This window comes from Erithacus rubecula (assembly GCF_903797595.1).
Source record: "Erithacus rubecula genome assembly, chromosome: 4".
NCBI lineage: Eukaryota > Metazoa > Chordata > Aves > Passeriformes > Muscicapidae > Erithacus > Erithacus rubecula.
Window position 1 is genome coordinate 3,836,965 of NC_136686.1, and position 20,423 is coordinate 3,857,387.

Genomic DNA, 20,423 nt, shown 5'->3' on the forward strand with positions numbered 1-20,423 from the left:
TAACATGGTGTCTTTTTCCATCCAGTGCCATCTTTGACATTTTGGTGCTCTGAGATGATGTGTAGTATCATTGGGAAGGAAACAGATCAGCATTTATCGTCTCATAGTCTAATTAGTAAAAGCAGATGCTTTGGTTTCAGCAGGTCCCATGACTATCTAGTTTAATTTATTATTGTGTGAGCAGGGTCATGACATTGTCTTTTTTTGAGCTTTGGAAGGCTAGATTGAAGGCTAGATTCAAGTTCTGTCATTTCTGACAGTGATACTTTGAGGGTAGCCTCTGGAGAAAGAGCAGTTTCTAAGGCTGAGCTCCGGTTATTGAGGGAAATAAAGGTTTTCTGCTGGAATAGTCTTTATTTGGGCAAGGGCTGTGTGTGGGCTGGATGAGGTTGAAAACAAGGTCTACTTCATTTGGCCTCTTCAAAGCAGGGGAACACTTCATGATCTAAGGCTGGGAGAAGGCTTTCTAGAGCTGCTATAAACATATGGAAAGCAATTCTCAGACTTGGGCCTGGTTGGCAGTGCTGTCCCTCTCTGTGGGGTAAATGAAGCTCTCGATAACACAAGAGTTACTCTGTCTGTATTTTCTCGTTTCTCCTCTCCTCACTGCTGTCTAACACAGTACCCTGTAATTTCCCTAGGGAGACAAGCCTGCTGCTTTGTATGCAAGTCACTCCCAAGTGCTGAGCAGTGACTGTGATGCTGTTCCCTCACTCTTTGGTGCACTCATGACTTTTAATTACCAATTTTCTCCAACAACAGAGGAGGCTTCATTGGCTTCTTTGTTTGCTTTGCCTTTCCACTGAGGTCTTGGCTCTCTGATATAATTAATAGCGATTCAGTAATTATGCAGGCATCTGATTAGAAGTCCATGACCTTGGTTGTTCCATGTCAATCAAGGGGCAAAGCTTTCAAGGTGAGAATTTTGCTGCTTAGTAAAGAGTGACCTTTTATCTTCCCTTTTCGGAGATAAGGCAGCTCTGTCTTCCATTTCCAGGAAGGAGCTGCCTTATCTGGGGAAGCTGACTGTTTTGATCTGCAAAACAGCAGCTTGCAGTGTTGATGGAGAGGAAACTTGTTCACTCTGGGAGACTTGGCTGAATGTGTCCAACTCCTTATTTCAGTACTACAGAGATGCAGATGTTCTGAGGTTGTTTTGTGGTACAGTGCTTTTGAGAGTGGCAAGCCAGTCTGTACTTTGTTGAAGGTGGAGTGAAAGTGTCTCTTAAGGATTATTTCCACAACCAGATCTTTGTTTCCATTTTAGCTAATCAAAGTTTCTGCTCAGAGTTGTTGCTGACATGACAATTGACTATGAATTCTTAAAATGAACATGTCAAGATGACACAAGAAAGATACCTTTCCATTTAGGGAATTAGAAGAAAATACAGAGAGCTTTTATCCTCTTCCTCCCTTTTTGGGCAATTTGGGAAAAAGCTCATGTGACAAGTCTCTGCCAACCTCTCTTCTTTCCAATCATTCTCAATGAAACTTAATTGCTATTAACTATGGCAAGGTACTTGGTGAATTTCTCAGTTTCTAAGGAGTTTGCATTCGCAGGAGGTGTTAATAATATCCAATATTTGTCCATATGCTATTCAAAGTGTTCATTTTTGAGTAAGAGATGTGTAACAGGGATTGTTAAAGTAGTAGAAAGAAATCAAATACTTGGGATTGGAAGGTTGTTATCAAGGTCCTGGCTTGTGATCCAACCCCAACTTGTCCAATATACAGAATTTCCCATCCTTGTACTTCTTTTATGGAAGAATTCCTGGTTGTTATTTTTAAAAACCTTTATTCAGTGTCTTGCTTGTCTGGAATAATACTTTGCTAAACCAGTGTATCCTGTTTCCTCTCCAGTTGGATTTGAAGTAATTTCATATTACATATCTGAAAAGGGCTTTAATATTAAGCGAAAGTTTAGCTGAGAGCCTCACTTCTAAAAACCATAGCTGGAAAACAAAAGCACTGTGAAAATGCTGTTAAAGGTGGGGAAGAAATCTGGTAAGGCTGTGATAAGGATGGTAAGGAGTTCTGGCTGGGCAGCAGAGTCTTAAGGGATGTTTAGGACAAGAGCAAAGCTGAGATATGAGTCATTCTGAAATTGAAAATATGAACAAAATCTTAATCATAAGGTACATTTGGGTGTTTTAAAGCCCTCCTTGTTTTAAACTTTAAACTGCTGTGATCAGTCATGATGATTAATAATGGAAGTGAGGGACTGAATACATCTGTGTAAATGTATTTAATTTAGGAGGTCTGTAGAATGGAAACTTGCCAAGAAGGGTCTTGCTGCAAGCTGTACTGTGCTCTTTGCTCTGCAGTGGGTCTCTGGGATGCAGCTTGGAGCTTTGATATGCATTGTGTTTGTTCCTCTGCTGGCTGCAAGGGTTGCATCTTTCTAGGAAGAGACCTGTCACCTGTGATGGCTCAGCATGAGGGTGAATTTACACCAAGAAATGCATTGTCAAAGAGGGAATCAACTTTTCTCCAGTTAATTTCAGGGTGTTATGACTCTCGTTTAACAACAAGGTGCCTCATGGCACTTTGAAGTTGTCCCAGAGGTCATCTGAAAGAGGAGATAAGTCTAGTTTAGTTTCAGATACCTCTCTTGAGAGGCTGTAGGAGCAGACACTTGCTGCCAGGAAGATAAAGCAGAAGCAGTGAGGCAAAGAGTGAGTGGAGTGTCCTGCAGACATGAGGAAATGGAGTACAGGGAAGACATTTTGCCTGCAGCTAGTTGTTATTCTTGTAGATGTATGTCCAAGTAACATGGATGTATTTTAAGTGTAGCACACATTTTGTAAGGCACCATTTGTTTGTTATGGCTGCCATGATCCTTTAACTAACTTGGACAGCTTGTGGAGATGCAGCTTCAGAGAGGATCCTAGACTGTAGGAAGACTTTAGGAGGTGACAGAAGGGTGTGATCAGCATGCTTGGAAGGTTGGGAGCAGCTGGCACTAGCAGGCATCCTACACCCCCATAAAGAGGCAAAGGGAGTGTGACTGTTCTGCCAGAGACCAGGTCACAGCCCTTTCTGGATGCTGCTAAAATCCTTAAGTTTAAGATTTTCTGGGATTTAATCTGTGCAAAATTGCCATAGAGGTGTTCTCCTACTTCTGGAATTAGTGTCAAACCTGCTAAGCAGGGAGGAGACACACAACAGTATCAGACATCAAGGAGCTCTTGAGAAGATACTTTCTACTCTTAGAGCAGTCATGGAATATCTTGTGGAAATAAGAGACAGTTTGCTTTAAAGCAGATGGCATGTGCAATAGGAGAGGCAAACAGTAAGGAGAAACTAAGATAATTTCAGTACATATGAATTGTTGATTTATTTTAGTTCATGGGGTTTTTTTTTAACACTGTCAGGGAAGTCTCTTGTTGGAGAAAATTCAATATTGAGTAGCAGCCTTCAAGTTCTTGTGAGCTAATTTTGTCCAGCAATAACTCTATGTTAATTAAAAGGATTTTGGCAAAGATCTTATGAACTTCCCCATGCAGAGAGTAATTCCTTTACCCCTCAGTCCCTGACTGCAAGTGGCTGTGGCTATTACCCTCTGGAAATAGGCAAGGAGAAGCAAATCATAACAGCAAATCAGTATGTGCCTCACAGCAGAAGTTCTCTTACTTCTTAGCCCACAGTTTTGGCTATATTGTTGGATTCTCCCACTCCTGCTATTCTTGACACAACTGCCATGTTGTTCTTTTATTACTCAAAGTGATAGCTCTACCTTCTCAACCATCTTCAGACACTGGAGACTCATACGTGTTGGAGTAATTTTCTGTTCCTGTGGATGACTTTTGTGTACTCAGTCAGCCCTGGAGGAAGAGATTCAAACAAGTCATTTTGTTTTACAGGCATGACTTCCATTAGGGATCCAGCATGGAGAAAACTGTCTGGAAAATAACACTGAGTGGCTTGAAATGTGTATTACAGGCTCACTCCTATGGGAGTGTGCACACTGAGGGGAGAGTTGGGGGAGGAACACCAGTGCCAAAGGTCTGTTCTTCACACTTGACTGGCTCATAAAATTCCCTTTCCATGGTGCTTCTTTCTGACTTGCTGTGGTGCTGTCAGGTTTTGCAAATGGGGAAGGTTATAAGGGCCAGGTGTAAATGCAGCTGACAGCTGAGACAGAGCAGTGCTTTTGGAGACAGGGGACCCATTTGTAGGTGCTAATGAAGGAGTTTCTCGTTTTCTTGCATCTAAATCCTCCAGCACCTAAATTACCCACCTGAAGTTTCTCTTTAACACACTTTGCCATGCAGTTCTTTAACCCAGGCTCCAGAAACTTTCATCCTCTCCTCTAAATCCACCAGACAAACATTTTATTGAAGGAATTCACCATGCTGTGCCATTAATAATTTTTATCCCCTACTCTCCCTGGCACAGCATGGTGAATTGGATTCCTTTCTTAATTTATCCAAGAATATGATCCTTATTCTGGATTAATGTGCAATATAAAACCAGGTATTTGCATTTTGATTTACTTCTAGGACTCTTGTTTTAGCTCAACCAGCAAAGCTGAATCTGAAAAGATGCTTGATGGGCCTAAGAGGCATAACAAAACATTCCTTTTTGAAGAGGAGGTAAAGCTGTTGCACTTCTGCTCTGTGTGAGTGCAGTAGGAAAAGCCTTCTGGTTATCTATGACATATACATAACATTCCAATATATAGATATACATATGTATGACATTCCAGTAGCTCATGGTCTCCACAGTGCAGTTCTCTGGTTTTTTGTCCCAGTGGCTGAGTAGTTTGGTTTTGCTTCAACAATACTTTTGAGAGTGACATCCTGGATTTTGTTAATTCTGAAGTGAATTCAAACTTTCAGATTTTTTTTTCTTTCGAGAAAGGGAGGGTGAGTAGCTCACAGCTGAGCACCAGGCAGGGTTTTCTTTTTTTTTCAAGCACCCAACCAATTTAGGGGATGGGAACAACCAACCACACAGCCAGAATCATGCTCTTCCAATTACACTTAATGCTTACTTTTAGCTGGGATCAGGAGTTTAGCTGCTGTCAAAGCATTGGTCATGAGAGCATTTCCTGTGTGTGTCACAGGGATAGTGGTTAAGCTATTAAAGTGTATGAATTTACAGTTCTGGCAGTTTTGGGGTGGGGAAGGAGGTTTGGAAGGTACACTGTATGAATTTGTTCTGCCAAGATAGTATTTCCATTCTTAATGATTAATTGTGAGTTGGTGCATGGGAAAGATGATTTTTAAAATGACAGTGGGGGAAATGAAATCATGTGTGACCAGTTCTAAAGGTGCCTGATCACTAATGTGCCTTGAACTGTTTCATTGAAATGACAGAGCAGCTGTCAGTGCAAGCAGAGAGGTATCTGCTTTTTGATGCTGTTGGAAACATTACTGCCTGTGGCCCAGAGTTTTCAGGTGAAGAGTAACTGGAAATCCCTCAAGAAAGTAAGAAAGTGCTGTAATCACTCAGGAAAGATGTTAGATGGATAAGGTGTCATAAAGAGTTGTTCTAATTTGTTGAAGAAGCACGCTCAAATTAGCTTGTTGATGGGCATATCATAGGTGTCTTTTGACATTTGAGTGCTACTGCAATTGATTGTTGAAAAATGAAGAAGTAACACTAAATAACCTCTGTTTCTGAAGAGTAAATGTTATGGAATAAAAAGATTCATTTGCAAAAAATATATGAAGAAATCTTTCCTTTAAGAGAAGGAGGCCTGTTTTGAAAGAGAAAGATCTGTTAAGTTCACTTTGAAAGCAAGGGTGAGAAAGGAAAATGCTAAGTTAACAAGGAGGTTTTGTAACTGGCAAAGGGCTGGTAACTGTTTCTGAGGAAGTCTGTCTTCTGTAGTTGGGCTTCTTTTAATTGTAGCAAAATTTTGGGTGAATCTTGGGAATCTGCACTAGTCCTCACAGGGTGCTGAAGAGGGTCATTGCTGAGCAGAAGCAGTGAGTGCAAGGAAATAGAAGAAATTTCACTGAGATGTAAACTGTTGAAAAGTACAGGAATTGCTGCAACAAACATTGAAACATAGTACTGAGTGCAGACAGAATAACCTGGATATTCCAAGTCATGCTTCCAAGGCCAGTTTGGTCTTTCACCAAGTATCTGATTACAACTTCAACAGGTCAGCACAGTGAGGGAAGACCACAGAGGTAGACCCTTAACATGTGATCAAAGTCAGAAAGGAAGTAAGAGTTCTAAGAAGACAAGAAGTGTAATTGTCTTGAAACAGACATTTTATGGTAGCAAGTCCTTTTTCTTGGTTGGACTTTCCTTCTCCTGAATATTCAAGTCCAATTATGCAGGACAGCAGTTTTTATAGAAAAAAACATTAGCTTGTAAATGATAGCTTTTAGATATGTGTTATTGAAAAGGAGACTGGAGGGTTCAGCTTGTGATCTGCAAGTAAAATTTCGTGTGATTGCCATCAGCTGCTTGGAAGTGGAGAAAATTTCAAGTTTACTTGTAAATGTGTCTTAAGTGTTGGTAAAGGCTACATTTTGGATCCCAAGAAAGAAGTGGTGGTGGTGAGAAAATGGTCAGTGTTTCTGATCTTTGGGTGAAAAGCTATGAAGTTCTAAGGATATTTGATTAAATGCAAAGAAAATGATCCAGAGGGTTCTTAGATATTTTTAAGGGCATTTGCTCTCCCTATCCCAGAGACAGTTCACAACAGGGTCACCTGGGCATTTTTCCACTGCTTATGTTTCCTGTGACTCTGTAGTGATACACATTTTCTTTTCAATGGGGACAGGGAGGAGGATCTTTGGCTAGTCTGAGAATGGAGCTTTGATGGGAGAATGAGAAACCAAATGTTTGTGTACACGCAGTTGATTAATTTAAAGTTACAAGGTGCCAAAACACCTTCTCAAGCTATCTGCCAAATAAGATCTATTACTTCAAGCAACATGGAAACAAAATTTATTTTCGACAGTCTTGTAAAATTCTGTCCAAACAGGATTAGTCTTCCTTTCACAAGTGATTTAAAAAAAAAAAAGAAAAACAAAACTGAAAACATTTAAGGCTATTACTACAAAATCTTGAGCTTCAGTGAGTAAATACTTAGGAGCTTTTTGCAAGGATGAGTGGAGACTTTAAAGATAACAAACCAGTTACTATACTTTACTAATACCTTTTACTAGTTACAGTATTAGTATCATTACTATGACTCCTCTCCTCTGAGAAAAGGCTGAGAGAGTTGGGATTGTTCAGCCTGGAGAAGACTCCAAGGAGACCTTAATGCAACCTGTCAGTACCTAAAAGGGGTTTATAAGAAAGATGAGGGCAAACTTCTTAGCAGGGCCTGTTGTGATAGGACAAGGAGTACTGGTTTTAAATGAAGAGGGTATATTTAAACTAAATATAAAGGAGACATGTTCTGTGATGAGATGATAAAACACCAGAACAGGTTGCTCAGAGTATTCAAGGCCAGGTTGGCAAGGCTCTGACCAACTTCATCATCTGAAGATATCCCTGCTCACTGCAGGGGCTTGGACTGGATGCCCTTTAAGGTCCTTTCCACTCCAAACTGTTCTATGATTCTGAGATTCTATACTGACTATCATCAGCTGCCTAATATCTCAAGACTCTTCCTGTGGCTGCTGCTTTGGGAAGCAATTCCACTCCCAGTGGTGGAACAGAAAAGGTCACCTGTGAAACTCCAGCAGTACTGGTAAGGAACCATTTCTTCCATTGCTTCTTTTATAAGTGATGGAGTTCTTAAAGTCATCTTTTCCAAAAGTTGTCACTGTGATGGTAAAACCTGTGCTGTATACATATATTAACACTATTAATGGAGAAGTAGATTGACCCAAAGTAGCCTGTATAGTTTAAAGATCTAATGGTGTACTTTATTTGCAGGCACAGATTTTTTGCTTAGTATACACTGACTTTCTATTTAGTATATATATTTTCTAAAAAATCAAAAGCACGTCTGCTTTCCGACCGGTCAGTGGTACGAGGCAAATAAAATGTTTGGAAGGTTAAAGAGGAATTTGTTGGAGACCTTTTTCTATGAAGGAAAAAAGAGAAGCTGCTTTTCTGGAGAGAAGAACAAGCTGCAGGGGAAGAGGGAGAAGGGTGCTGTGATGATAGGTCAAAATTCTAAATTTCCAGTTTTACATAAACTTAATTCACAGAAGTGGGAGTGCCTTGTGAAGTGAGAGATGAAAAATCAAAATGAAATGGGTTTTGTATGAGAACATGACCTGTGGAGAGTGATGTATGCTGGATCCTGCTGAGGATAACCTGGCAACCTTGATCACTCTCCAATCTGCAAAGCCATTTGGCATCACAGGAACAGGGCAACATGCAAATGCTGAAACACCTGCAAATCAGGCTCGAGGAGCAATCAAAGTGAGATAAACGTTAATTAGTATAATACCCAAACCCTTAATGGAGGAAGGAACGTTGATTACACAGCCTCACTTGGGACTTCTTTCTGTCAGAGATGGTGTATGATGACAGTTTCTGATTACACTTAGATAAGAAGTAAGACTTTAAAAACTGCTTAAATATGGAGAGACAAGAGCAGAAAGCAAACAAGTTGATCTTTCTGTGAGTGGTTGAGCATGTTTGGCTCTTCATAAGAGTATGTATTTTTCCTTTTTGCCTTTCAAATTTTTGAGGTGAATTTGCTTTGTGAGCTGTTTTGAGTGCTTCTGGATCACTGTAAACCATAAGTATCTTAGACTTTCCTTTGCTCACCCCATCTCTATCCTGAGATGTTACCAGCTGCAGAGGCAGAAGTGTGGGGAGTGGACTTCTCATAGCATTCATTTGTGACACTATTTTCTTCCCTTGATATCCTGCTCCAGTACCAGCTGCTTGGAGAGTCTGAGAATAAAATTAAATACAATAACCATAAACTCAATCCCTTCTTATTCATGGCTCCTGCAGTAAGGGAGAAATTTAATAAAAGCATACATCATTTAGCCAAAAAAAGGCAGCTTGATTTTTAGGCAAGAAGCCAAAGTTTTATAGAATAAATTTACTATATGTGCACTGAAGTTTAGAGCAGCAATGCCTAACATTTCTCTGCTATCTCTGAGGCTTGGAGCTTGGGCTGGGAGGTGACCAGAAGCCTGATTTGCTGTGATATGCACAGCCCTCATTTAAGGAAAAAGTAATTTAATACTGCGTCTGCCTTGTCCTCCTGTGCAACTTCATTTCTCATTCTGCTCTGTAATGTTCTTTCTCCTTGGTTGATCGCTTAGTTTTGTACTTCAGTCATGAAGATGAAGTTCTTTGGTATTCTGGAGAGGTTTGCTCCAGCCTCTGTTACCTAACCTTTCTCATTCACCTTGGTGTGTAGCTTGCTTCTCTGCGCTCCCATTTCAGAAGTTTTGTCATCCCTGTCACTTTCAGGTGACGTGGAAGTTCAACATAGAGAGCAAAGGGTCTCTGGCTGCTGTGATGCTTTCTTATAGCTGAATCCTGTCTTTCTCAGACACCTTTCTTGGAATCTGTCGGCCTGTCTTTAAACCTCCCCTGATTTTAAACTTTTTTTCCTGATGCAGTCTGATCCCTAGTGAATCTAGATGATAAAAATCACAATTGGTGAAACTGTGAAGTCCTTGGAGACTCACATACAAATGTAGCATTATTGCCAGTGCTGACAGCACTGTCAGGCACTATTCAGTGTCCTGGATGCCAGATTCCTAATGCCTCAAATCCTTTTCCTCTGGGAATAAGGAAACAGTAATTTTCCCACCATGAATAGACACAGACAACAGCAGAGGAAGTCTTTCAGTAGCCACCTAAATGTGAGATTTGTCAGAGGAGTTATGACGGAGTAAGAGGAAGTGATCTGCTTTGTGGTTGCAGATGGGACAGTGGATAGGGGGCCAGCAAGAGAGGCCTCAAGAGATTCCCAAGAATTGGAAGGAAGTATCCTGGAACTTGCTGTGGGTGTTGGAGAAAATTGTCTGTAAAATTGAGAGTGGCTTAAGTGTAGCAGGATGAGGGCTGTAGGACAAAGGAGAAACAAGGTCTAAGTTGGGGGTGAAGTGAAGAGGGCTTGAGGGCAAAAATATTTGAGAGGGACAAGAGAAAGTGAAAGCTTGAATCAAAGCAGCTGAAAGGTTGGCTTTAATACCTGCTTAGATCAAAAAGTAAAGTCTGTATGGATTAAGAGATAATCCACTAGATAGATTTAATCTGCCACGTGTATTGCTTCCCCAAAGAAAAGCACTGGGAGGGGAAGGCTGATTTGGCTCAGTGCCCAGCATTTGAAGGTAGGTGATGTATTCTCCTTTTTCCACAGACACCCCCTTTCACTTGTCCTGAATGAAGCACATCCTGCTGAAAGGGAGGGGCTGACACTGTAGCCTCCTGCTCCTTTGCAGCTCCAAAGTAATATTGATTTTAACTAAAAGCGTTTCTCCAGCAGAAAAGAGCATCGAGAGTAAAATAACACAGCAATGACTAAGAGAACAGGCATGGGGTATATTCAGATGCTCATGGTGGTTTTGGCTGCCTGAGCAATGGTTCTGAGAGGCAGTATTGGGCCATGTTATTAACACTTAATCCCTCTTGCCCTAATTGTCCTTGTCCTCCCTGTGATGGAGGTTAAGGTCCGAATGCCACCTTTCCTCCAGCACTGCCCCTGAAATCCTCGGCCATCTCTCTCCATCCCTTCCTTCCCGTTTGCTTTCTTTACAAAAACTGGTTGAGTCCTTTGAGTAAGTTCAGTTTCCACAGCAGTAGAAATAGTTGATCAAACATGAGGAGGTTTTCTCCATGTATTTTTTCCAGTAAGGATATGGTATATTGTCTCTAACACAGCTGTATCTTGAACTGTTCGTGCATAACAGTCATGCACTTCTAGGAGCCTGTACATGTACATTGGATTAGTTGGATTGAGGGGGTTTAATTTTTTTTTCAAAGTTATCTTGTTCACAACAAATTAATTCTGTAGACTGATATGTATTCCTTCTCTGTTGTGGGCCTGCATCTGTGCTACTTCAGGTGAAGGTTTTTGGCAGATCTCATAAGGTCAGTGGGATTTGGCCTGTCAAATGCTAGAGCAGGAGGTCACAGGAGAAAGTACAGAGTGCCTCAGAGAAGATCCATCATGGTTTGAAACACCTAAGCTGGCACTGGACAATTTCCCCAGCTTGTGCTGGGAGCAGGCTGTTTGCCTGGCTTGCATAACTGTTTGCTTAGCACTTCCTTCTAGAAGAGAAGCATGTGCCTTGTCAGATCCTGGAAATTGTGTCTAGAAGTCAGCAGGGTACTGGCTAAAAGGCAGTTGATATCTCACTTTTATTTGGAGCTTTAGGAAAGCTTTCTGGAGTTCTAGGAGAGAGGTCTCTTTCAGGTAAGAGAGAAAATTGCAGCATTGATTTGAGGGAGAGCAGCAAAGCAGAAATAAATGACTTGGTTTTTTCAGCTTTGAAGGAAGTAAAAATAGTCAGATTCCCCTAGGGAGCAGTACTGGAAATGGTGTCAGTCAATAAAATTATGAAACTTCTAGAAAAGAGGTGAACTGTGAGGTAGGAAAATTTGCTGGTGAGAGCAGTTAGGAAAGATTTAGGTCCTTCAGAGGCATCTCACACATGAATAAAACAAGGCAGTGGGACAGTCCTATGACACATGAAATTTGCTGCAGACAGGTGCTAGGAAATGCACACTGAAAGGAACTACTCCGAGAAACTATCAAGTGTACAAGAGATGTGGACTTACTTTTCTGAGGCAGAGGGAGGATGTGGGAAGAAAATCATGAACAGATTTGTACTCAGTGTTGGTACAAAATACAAGCTGTTGGTCTGTGTTTAAAATAAAATGGGTAATGGAGAATAATTCTGAGAGGGAGAATCTCATGAGGTTCAATTTTGCTCATCTCCCACTCCAAACAGAGTAAGGTAAGAAACAGGCTGTGTGCTATCATGTCATATGCATAAGGAAGGATTTTTCCTGCCTCCAGGAAGAGGAGAACATGGCTGTAAACAAACAGAAATACTTGAAGCTGTTTAGAGAAAGTGAGGGTTTTTTTAGAATGGTACAAGAAGAACAGGCTGCTTGTACTTGGTGTTTTTCACTACCTACATTGAGGGGGGGGTTTATGTTTCTATACTATAATAGAGAATGTGCTGCCCAAAGTGAAAATAGTGGAAAAGATGGATTTGGTACAGTTTGAAATCAAAGATCACTGCTGATCTCACATTCATTACTGAAGGGAATTAGAGCAGAAAAAGAGCATGAGAGCTCTCTCAAAAGTAAACAGAGACTCTTGATGAAATTTAAAGACAATACTTGAGATTGCTTTTTACAGGCACAGAATGATCCAGTGGAGCTCATTGCTACAAAACATTGCCAAAGCAGAGTGCTCTGTCTCCTATTGGGTTATGTAGCCATAAAAATATTCTTCCCTGGCTTCACTGGAGGGCTGAAAGTTCAGAAGACTTTTAACTTTTGACCTTGTAGGTGGGGAGAGAGAATCTACTGGTTATGTATGGGGTAGGAGGGCTTTTCTGAGAAGGTGACTCCATCATTACCTGCAGCTGATGCCTGCTCCCAGCATCCCTCCTAACCTCTGGCTGGACCTGTGGCACAGTTCCAGCCACTGTGCATGACAAGGAAGCAGTTTCAGTTGTGCTCCTGGCTGCCAGGTGGGAAAGAGAAAGGAAATATGTCCACAATGTGAATGCAGAGGTATTTAACCACTGACTGCTCTCCCCTGCTGCACAGAGTGCTTTTCACCTCAGTCCCAAAGCAGTCTGATGCTGATCCAGTGGTATGGTTTATCTGCAGCTGGCAACTGCACCACACAGCCTCTTGCTCACCCTACTCCCTGCAGGGTGAGGGGAAGGAGACCTGGAAGGGTAAAAGTGAGAAAATTCATAGGTTGAGATAAGAACAGTTAAATTATTGAAATAAAATATAAAAATAATACCAATATAAAGTGAAGGAACATAACAAAAAAGAGAAATGAAACAGAAGTAATACAAGTAATGGACTAATCCTACTTCATGTTGGAGTACCACAAGCTCTCACTAGGATGGATACAAATGTGTCTCAACCAGCACTGTTTTGCACTGTGAAACAACCCGGTCCCCTGAGATTCACATCCTTCTCTGAGGGGCTGGGAACTGGCTATTTAATTAAAAAAAACAACTAAACCACTGGTTCTGGATTCTTCAGTTAAGAAGTGTTCTTGCCTCCTAGGATCTCTCAGCGGGTGGAGGCCAGCCGGGCCCAGCTCCAGGCCATTGGGGAGAGAGTCACACTGGCCCAAGCAAAGATTGAGAAGATCAAGGGCAGCAAGAAGGCTATTAAGGTATGACTTCAGGGAAGGCTGCATGGCCTCTTCTTCCTTCTTTCTTTACTCCTGATGTAAGTTCTGGAGAATAAAAAGTGCTCAGCTGCTGCAGCTGCTGCCCACTCACCTCTCCATGCCTTGCTGAGCAGGATTGTGGTGAGAATCCCATTCCTGAATTGGCCAGTTGATGAATTTTAGACCCACGAGCCACACAGCTCCAGGCTTTATACAGCCTTTATTGGTTTCTGTCCCAGCTGCTTCCTGAGAAAAAGACATGTGCTGAGCTAAGCCTAACACCCCCACTTCAGGCTCATAGACACTAACTTGAATGAAAGCTGCTGTCAGAGAGCCTCTCTTTAATGCATCTTAATCCCATTGAGCCATGTAAAACTGGTGAAAATCCTTCTTTCCCCATTCTTGCTCCATTTTATACAGTACTTCCAACTCCTTTCCTGCCAGTGGAAGCCTTTTTGCCAGTGATCTCCTAGTACTTTTAGAAAGAGAGAGAAGCTCTGGCAATTCCAGTTTCAGAAGTGGCAGCCCACACATGTTTGGGTCTGTGCATATAGCCCTTCACTCCATGTCTGTCCATTCCCACTGGCAGCACAGATTGCATGTTTACTCCTCTCCTTGTGTTTCTGTATCATAGGATTGCCTAGTTGTTGGAAATTTTCAGTCCCTCCTTGTTTCTCCATAGGTCTTTTCCAGTGCCAAGTACCCAGCCCCTGAACGGCTGCAGGAGTACAGTTCAATTTTTGCTGGTGCAGAAGACCCAGCTAAACAGAAATGGCCAAGACACAAGATTCAGAGCAAACACCGAATACTGGATGAAAAGGCTCTGCAGGTAAGGAGAAAGACAATCAAAGAGAACCTGGAGTCTGCTAATCTCTTCTCTAAAGTGGGCCAGGGCTTTGGGACATAGGCTAGGAGAACATATTTTCATTTGGCCTGTCAGTGGGGAGGGTGTGAGGTCAAGCTGGGAAGCCTGTGGAGATGTCAGTTGGAGAGCTCCTTGCATATCAGTGCAAGGACAAGACAAGAACTTGTCTGGGTGGCTGTCAACTACCAGGTCTCTGGAGCAATTCCATTTCCTGAAACACTGCAGGTGCTGCTGCCTGGGCTTAAGGCTTTGGCTGTGCACAGTGAGGCAGCTGGGATCAAGAAACAGTTTCTGAAGGCTCTGGTATAACTTCTGATGAGAGGGAAAATGTATGAAGGCTTATGAGTTTGTCAGGAGAAAAAGGAGTCATTCATCAGAGCATTTTTCTGCTCAGGAAATTATTGCACTTGGGCATTTTCTCGGGGTTGGAAGGAGAGGAGGAAGAGTTGCCATGCTTCACGTTTAAAAGTTGCTGTGTACATGTTGTGTCAGTAGTAGCAGATGTGCTCTTCCTAGCAGGTAAAGGATCAATTTGACAACCTCCCTTCTCTCCACCCCTGAAGAGACTTCCTTCCTCATCCTTGTGTGACTTGGCCAAAAATAAAGCTGCCACTGAATAATTTATCATGCTAAACTTTCCTGAGTGTTAATGGAGTTGGGACCTCACACAGTGAGGTAGTTATGAATATTTCAGCCAGGCCAAGGAAGCAGGATTGCTGGCCCAATGGACAGCTGGCAAACTTGAGCAGGGTTCCTGCTTCCTTCCAGTCCTGGCAGTAGCACAGGCAGAGCTGCATGGGATGTGCTGGTGCCTGACAGGGAGTGCTGCTGCCTGGCTGGTGGCCCCATCCTGCTGGAGTGTGGGGGGAGCAGAGGCAGGCAGGGAGTGGACAGGGACACTGGTCCCACCCTGAAGGGCTGGTGCCAAAGTACAGCCCCTTGCACAGGGAAGGGATTGAGAAGAACATTGGCTATTAAAGAGCAGTGTCCCACAAAGAGCAAATGGTGTGCCTGGTGGCCTGCTGGCTCCACGTGCCATTCCACACAGCCATCTGTCTGGGATGCACCTCTTCCAGTCCCAGTCAGTCTCTCTACCATTGCCATGTTGTGCCCTTTGGGACTAAAGCTTCCATCACCACAGGAACTTTGTTTCAGGCCCTGGGGGATGTTTGTTGCTCCCCTCCTGTGATCCATCTTTCGATCCTCTTTTGTGACTGTTGATCTTTCTCTGGCTTTGCTCAGTGTGCCTCATGCAGCAGCTGTGACTCTTGCCAGGCTCACACACAGGAGCTCCTGCAGCTGCTCTGTGGGGTGGGGGGATGCTGCTGTCAGCTGGTGAAGGATGGAGGGGCTGCTGTGCTGAGTGAGGCTCAGCGTGGCCAAGCTCCAGCCACATTCCAGGGGCACAGAGCCTGATGTGCCTTGCAGTAATGAAATATGACAGGGAGAAGTCTAATGTTTGCATTTATGCTTTTCTCAATTATTCAGGGCTTTCAGCAGAGGCTCACTGCCTGTTTTCACTTCTAATGAGAGTCTCTTCGCTGCGAGCAGTCGCAGTGGCCTTTGCTAAACTCCACGTGCACACAACACCTCATCAGGAAAGCAAACTCTGCTCATTCAGTTTGAGGGGAAGTGGTGGCAGCCTGTGCTCAGCTTTTAGGGTTTTTGCTCTGGGGAGTAAGCAACTGAGTTGGAAATGTGTGTGGTTCTGCAGCTGATTTTAAATGCTTCCCCCTTGGAATTTCTTCTTGCCCCCTCCACCCCATCCAAGTGAAAACTTGCTGTTGGCAAGTGAAAACAAACTGTTTAGAGGATGCTGTTTGGGTTGGTAAGGTAAGCACTGGTGGGTAAGAGTGCCAGAAACACAGTGCTTGTGGTAAGCCTGGAAAGCCAGTTGCTTTGCACACTGCAGTGGGAGTGGCAAGGCAGGGCTCAGCAGGGAGCTGGGCACTGCCTTTGTGGTGGGAGCTGTGTCTGAGTGCTGCACGTGCCACTCAGGAGACTGGAAAACAGGGTGGGAGATATGGTCTGCCTGGGCTTTGGAAGAAGTGCAAGGAAAAGTTACCATCCACTGCCAGAGTAACCTTGCTAGGTTTCAAAAGTGTCAGAACTTGGCATGTCCTTGTGAATTCTGCTTCTCCCAGAGCCCACCATAGGCATGTGGAGGCTAAAACAGGTTTTTGTCACTTGCTCATCTTGAAGTGCCTTCCCTGCTGGCCTCAGCAGTCCAGTGGTGGGGGGAAAGTGGGATTTCTGGTATATCACACCAATTCCCTTTGTAATAGTAGGTTTAATTAAACTGAAGAACCAGGGTGACTATATATATTTTAACTGTAGGTTCTTAGGAAGAAAAATGCCAGAAAATGCAGTGTCCTTGGGAGTGTGATCCTGCCAGGTGCCAGACCCCAGGCTGAAGTGTTTGAGCATTCAAGCACCCCTCCATGCCTTCAGTATGTCAAGGCTGCCAAACTTTGACTTAAGAAGTTAATGTTCCTTTAAGAAAACTAATTTTTAAATGACACCTTGACTTGTGTAATTCACAGTTGCAGGATATTTTTGACAATGTGTGGTTGTTCTAAATTTCAGAACAGATCTAGGTACTAGAGTAAGACTAGCACTTTGATGGCATTTAAATTAAAAGGATTATATTTCACATTTCAGAATACTCATGCTTAGTGATTTTGTAACTGCCTTAGATGAGGTTTGTAAGTAAGTGCAGGTAATGATTGCTTTCTCACTACACCCTTAAAGTGATGCACAATCTTCCAGCAATAACCGAAATCTACAAAAAGAGAATTTAAAAAATATATAAATTACTTGAGGGCTAAGTGTGTCTGAACAGTTCTAGCAAAAAGTCAGTACTCCCTCATGCTTAAAAAATTAAACATTGGGAAATGAATATTAATGATAAAAAGAACTTTTATTTTTGAGTCTCTGCTCTAAATAAGATTTTATGTATTTTTGCCTATTTGCTTCTATAAAAAATAGAAGGTGTTAATTTCAATGTATTTTTCACAAGCTGGTACCTGAATTAAATCAAAACCTTACAGGTCCTTTCTTATAGCATTTTACAGTCTCAGAGCATCATATAAACTCTTAGTGGATTAACTGAACTGTGACTAAGCCATTTCCTTGGATTTCTGGCTACCAGATTCAAGACTGAAATTTCAATCAGCAGGAACTGCTTGTGTCACTGAGGTGTGGTCTTAGAACTGAACCACCAGTGGTCTCCATTTCTCCCATACAAGTACAAGGAGGGGAGAGGGACTCAGAGAACAGGGTGGTGCAGGGATGCTGGAAGTAGTGAGGCAGTAGGAAGCTGTGGACAGTATTTGGAGTGGTCATCCTCTGGTGGCAGGAGAAAACCACAGGTGTGGCCAGATATTTAACCTGACAAAGTGCTCTGGTTTCTCCTGGTATGAACACTTACTGCCTTGTAGCTGCTGCTTGCCTTAGTTGTGAAGAAAGAACTGTGAAGAGTTATGAAGTGGCTGAGGAGGGTTTCACAGAGGGGTCTGAGGTGGAGGTTTGTTCATCCCAGACTGTCTCTGCTCAGGAACTGATGCCTTTGCTCCCTCTGGAGCAGAGTGCTGTGGGCATCATCTCCCAGAGCATGTGGCAACAGGCACTGTCATACCAGCTGGAACACTGGTCTGATGTGGGATGGCAATTCCTGTGCTCTGTAAAAGTCAGGTAGTTCAGATGCAATAAGTCCCTTTCGAAAGGGAGCTCTATATATTATGCATGAAGTTTTAGAACCAAGAGAAAGAAGATTTCAGTTCATTAGAGTTGAAAACTCATGCAGATCCCTCAGGCTTTGCAAAACCATCTGGCACACGTTCCACCCTCTGCTCTCCTTTCTGCCTGATCTCTTGCCTAGTGCAGGCAGTCTGTTCTTTCCTAACCACTTTTTCCTTTGCCTTCCCTGCCTGCCCCACCAGCTCTTAAAACATCAAGTGAAGGCAGCAGAGGGAAGGTGAGGTAATAGAGATGTGTGAGGACCTCTGCCTGCAGAAAAATGTGTCCTAATTGGAGACACTAACAAAAGCCTTTTAGGCTGTGGTCTTGATCCCTGCACCTTTCTGCACTTTATCTTGGACTATAGAGCTGGAGTGGTGGTTTTATTCTGGTGGATCCATGCCACATGTTTAGTATGACCCATCCACAGCACCAAAATCACTTGGCACAAGCCTGAACTGCCAGCACTTCTCATGAGTACGGGGTTGCAATGTTGTCCATGTGCTTCCTAGCTCAAAGGGAGGTAGAGAGGGAGCAGTAGGGCTCCCAGACCATAGAGTGCATCCAGCAGCATGGGTTGTGGTGGCTGGGGAGAGCTGCCTCAGCAGCTGTGGTTCTAGTGTCTTACCACCTTTTATCTGTCTTCTTACAGGAAAAGCTCAAGTATTTCCCTGTGTGCGTGAGCACCAAAATTCACCAGGAGGATGATGCAGAAGAAGGCCTTGGCAGCCTTCCCAGGAACATCAGCTCCCTCAGCTCCCTGCTACTCTTCAACACCACTGAGAACCTGTGAGAGCCTGGGCAGTGCTGTGCTGCTCACCTGCCCCTGCTTGTCCTCAGAGGAGCTTTGCCATCCCCAGGGGTAGCAGTGACTGCTTGCTTTCCTGATAGGACAGGGTTTGGTACCTCTCTGCTGGCTTCCAGCTGGGAACCTCGCCTTCCCTGCTTTTTGCCTGGGGTGGAGTTATTTTGTTTGCACCTGATCCAACCCAGTTTTGCACTTTCTTTTGCTTAGCTCTTCCTACTGTTCCTCTGTAATTTCTCTCCAGCCTTGAGGTATTCTGTCACTCCTGCCCCTCTCTTCACTGTGTGCCAGCCTAGGTACTGCTTCTTCTCCTGACAGTTTCTCACTTTATTGCTTTTGCTGCTTTAATGTCTCCACCACCTCCCTCACTGCAGTTTCCTTCCCACTGGGCTTTGCATCATGGTTCTTCCTTCTACTCTTATTGAAGAGCTGCTTTAAGCTCTTCTTCAGCTTTCAGCTGTTTGACCTGCTCTTTCTTCTCTTGAGCCATGGATCATTGCTCCTTTTTGTCTGTCCTCCTGGTCCTTGAGTGACAAGTCACTGTTACCCTGCTGCAGGCTGTAGGATGGTTTCAGACCCGGTGGTGGAAAGGGGAGAGCTTGGTCATGGTGGCACTACCATGGGGCTTTGCTTTAAAATTAATCTGGAAGCTGCACTGGCAGGGTGGGAGCTGCTTGCCTCCTAGTTGAGGAGGGGAAAGGCAGGAAAATGGAGCTAAAAGAAGGAACCTGGAAGGCCCACTGGGTTCCATCTTTATGAGTGAAATCTGGTCTCTGCCTCCAAGGCCCTCTTATATACACTGTTTCTTCTGGCCTTGGCTCTCAAGGCAGCATCATTACAATACTTGTTCTCTGCCCTTAGGTACAAGAAGTATGTGTTCCTAGATCCTCTGGCTGGAGCAGTGACCAAGACCCATGTGGCTCTGGAAACAGAGACAGAAGAGAAGCTCTTTGATGCACCTCTCTCCATCACCAAAAGGGGACAGCTGGACCGACAGGTGAGGTGCAGCTGCTTACACTTCAGAGGGTTGTGCTCAGCTCCCTGAAAAGAAAGGGCTTTTCTAGAGTGGTGAGCAGGTAGGACAATAGCCCCTTACAGGGCTGCAGAGTACCTCATTTATCAGAAGGACCTTGCCTAGTTTTGTGCTTGAGCTCTTGGTGTGAGCTTGATGGGTGAGACAAAAGCCTCACACTTGGCAGGTGTTTCTGTCTGCTCAAGCCTTTGTTGAGTGGTGAAAGGAGAGTGATGGGATATGGACTCACCTTGCTGCTTGACCTCAGGGCTGTAGGGGGTTTGGAGGATCTATCACTTGATCAGCTCCAGCCTGGTGCAGAGTCTAGAGATGCCACTGCTAGAAGGTCCCTGGGGTGAAGTGTGATCATTCCTGCTGGGAAAGGGTGCCTGCTGGTGCAAACAGAAGGGACAGCCAGACTGAGAAAAGGGCTCTGCCATGTGTACACATGGGCAGGCAGTGCACCAACCCAGTTGCCTCAACATGTGACTAGTGCCTGACACTTTATGAAAGCCATACCTTGGGTGTACCAGCTTTGCTGGAGTATCATTTGGGACTGGGAAAAGGAACCTGAGAATCATTTGCTCATTATGTTGGACTGATGTTGGACTGGAGGAAATAATGTATATAGTGAACAAACTATTCACTGTGTTGCCTGTGTGTTAAACACAAAAGCAAACCCCTGTAACTACTTCCGCATTTTAATCTTTGAAATGGTTCAGACACTATATTCTCC

General features: G+C 43.5%; 1 protein-coding gene across 2 annotated transcripts in view; it reads left to right on the forward strand.

Moving 5' to 3' along the window:
- The window catches only part of WASHC1 (WASH complex subunit 1), a 106,047-nt gene that overhangs the window by 82,815 nt on the left and 2,809 nt on the right, over window positions 1-20,423 (forward strand). For both annotated transcript variants that reach the window (XM_079304762.1, XM_079304763.1), the window contains exons 3-6: window positions 13,159-13,270; window positions 13,950-14,096; window positions 18,523-18,659; window positions 19,537-19,672. In XM_079304762.1, coding sequence (XP_079160888.1) covers window positions 13,159-13,270; window positions 13,950-14,096; window positions 18,523-18,659; window positions 19,537-19,672 — 532 coding nt within the window. The remainder of the gene's footprint in view (window positions 1-13,158; window positions 13,271-13,949; window positions 14,097-18,522; window positions 18,660-19,536; window positions 19,673-20,423) is intronic.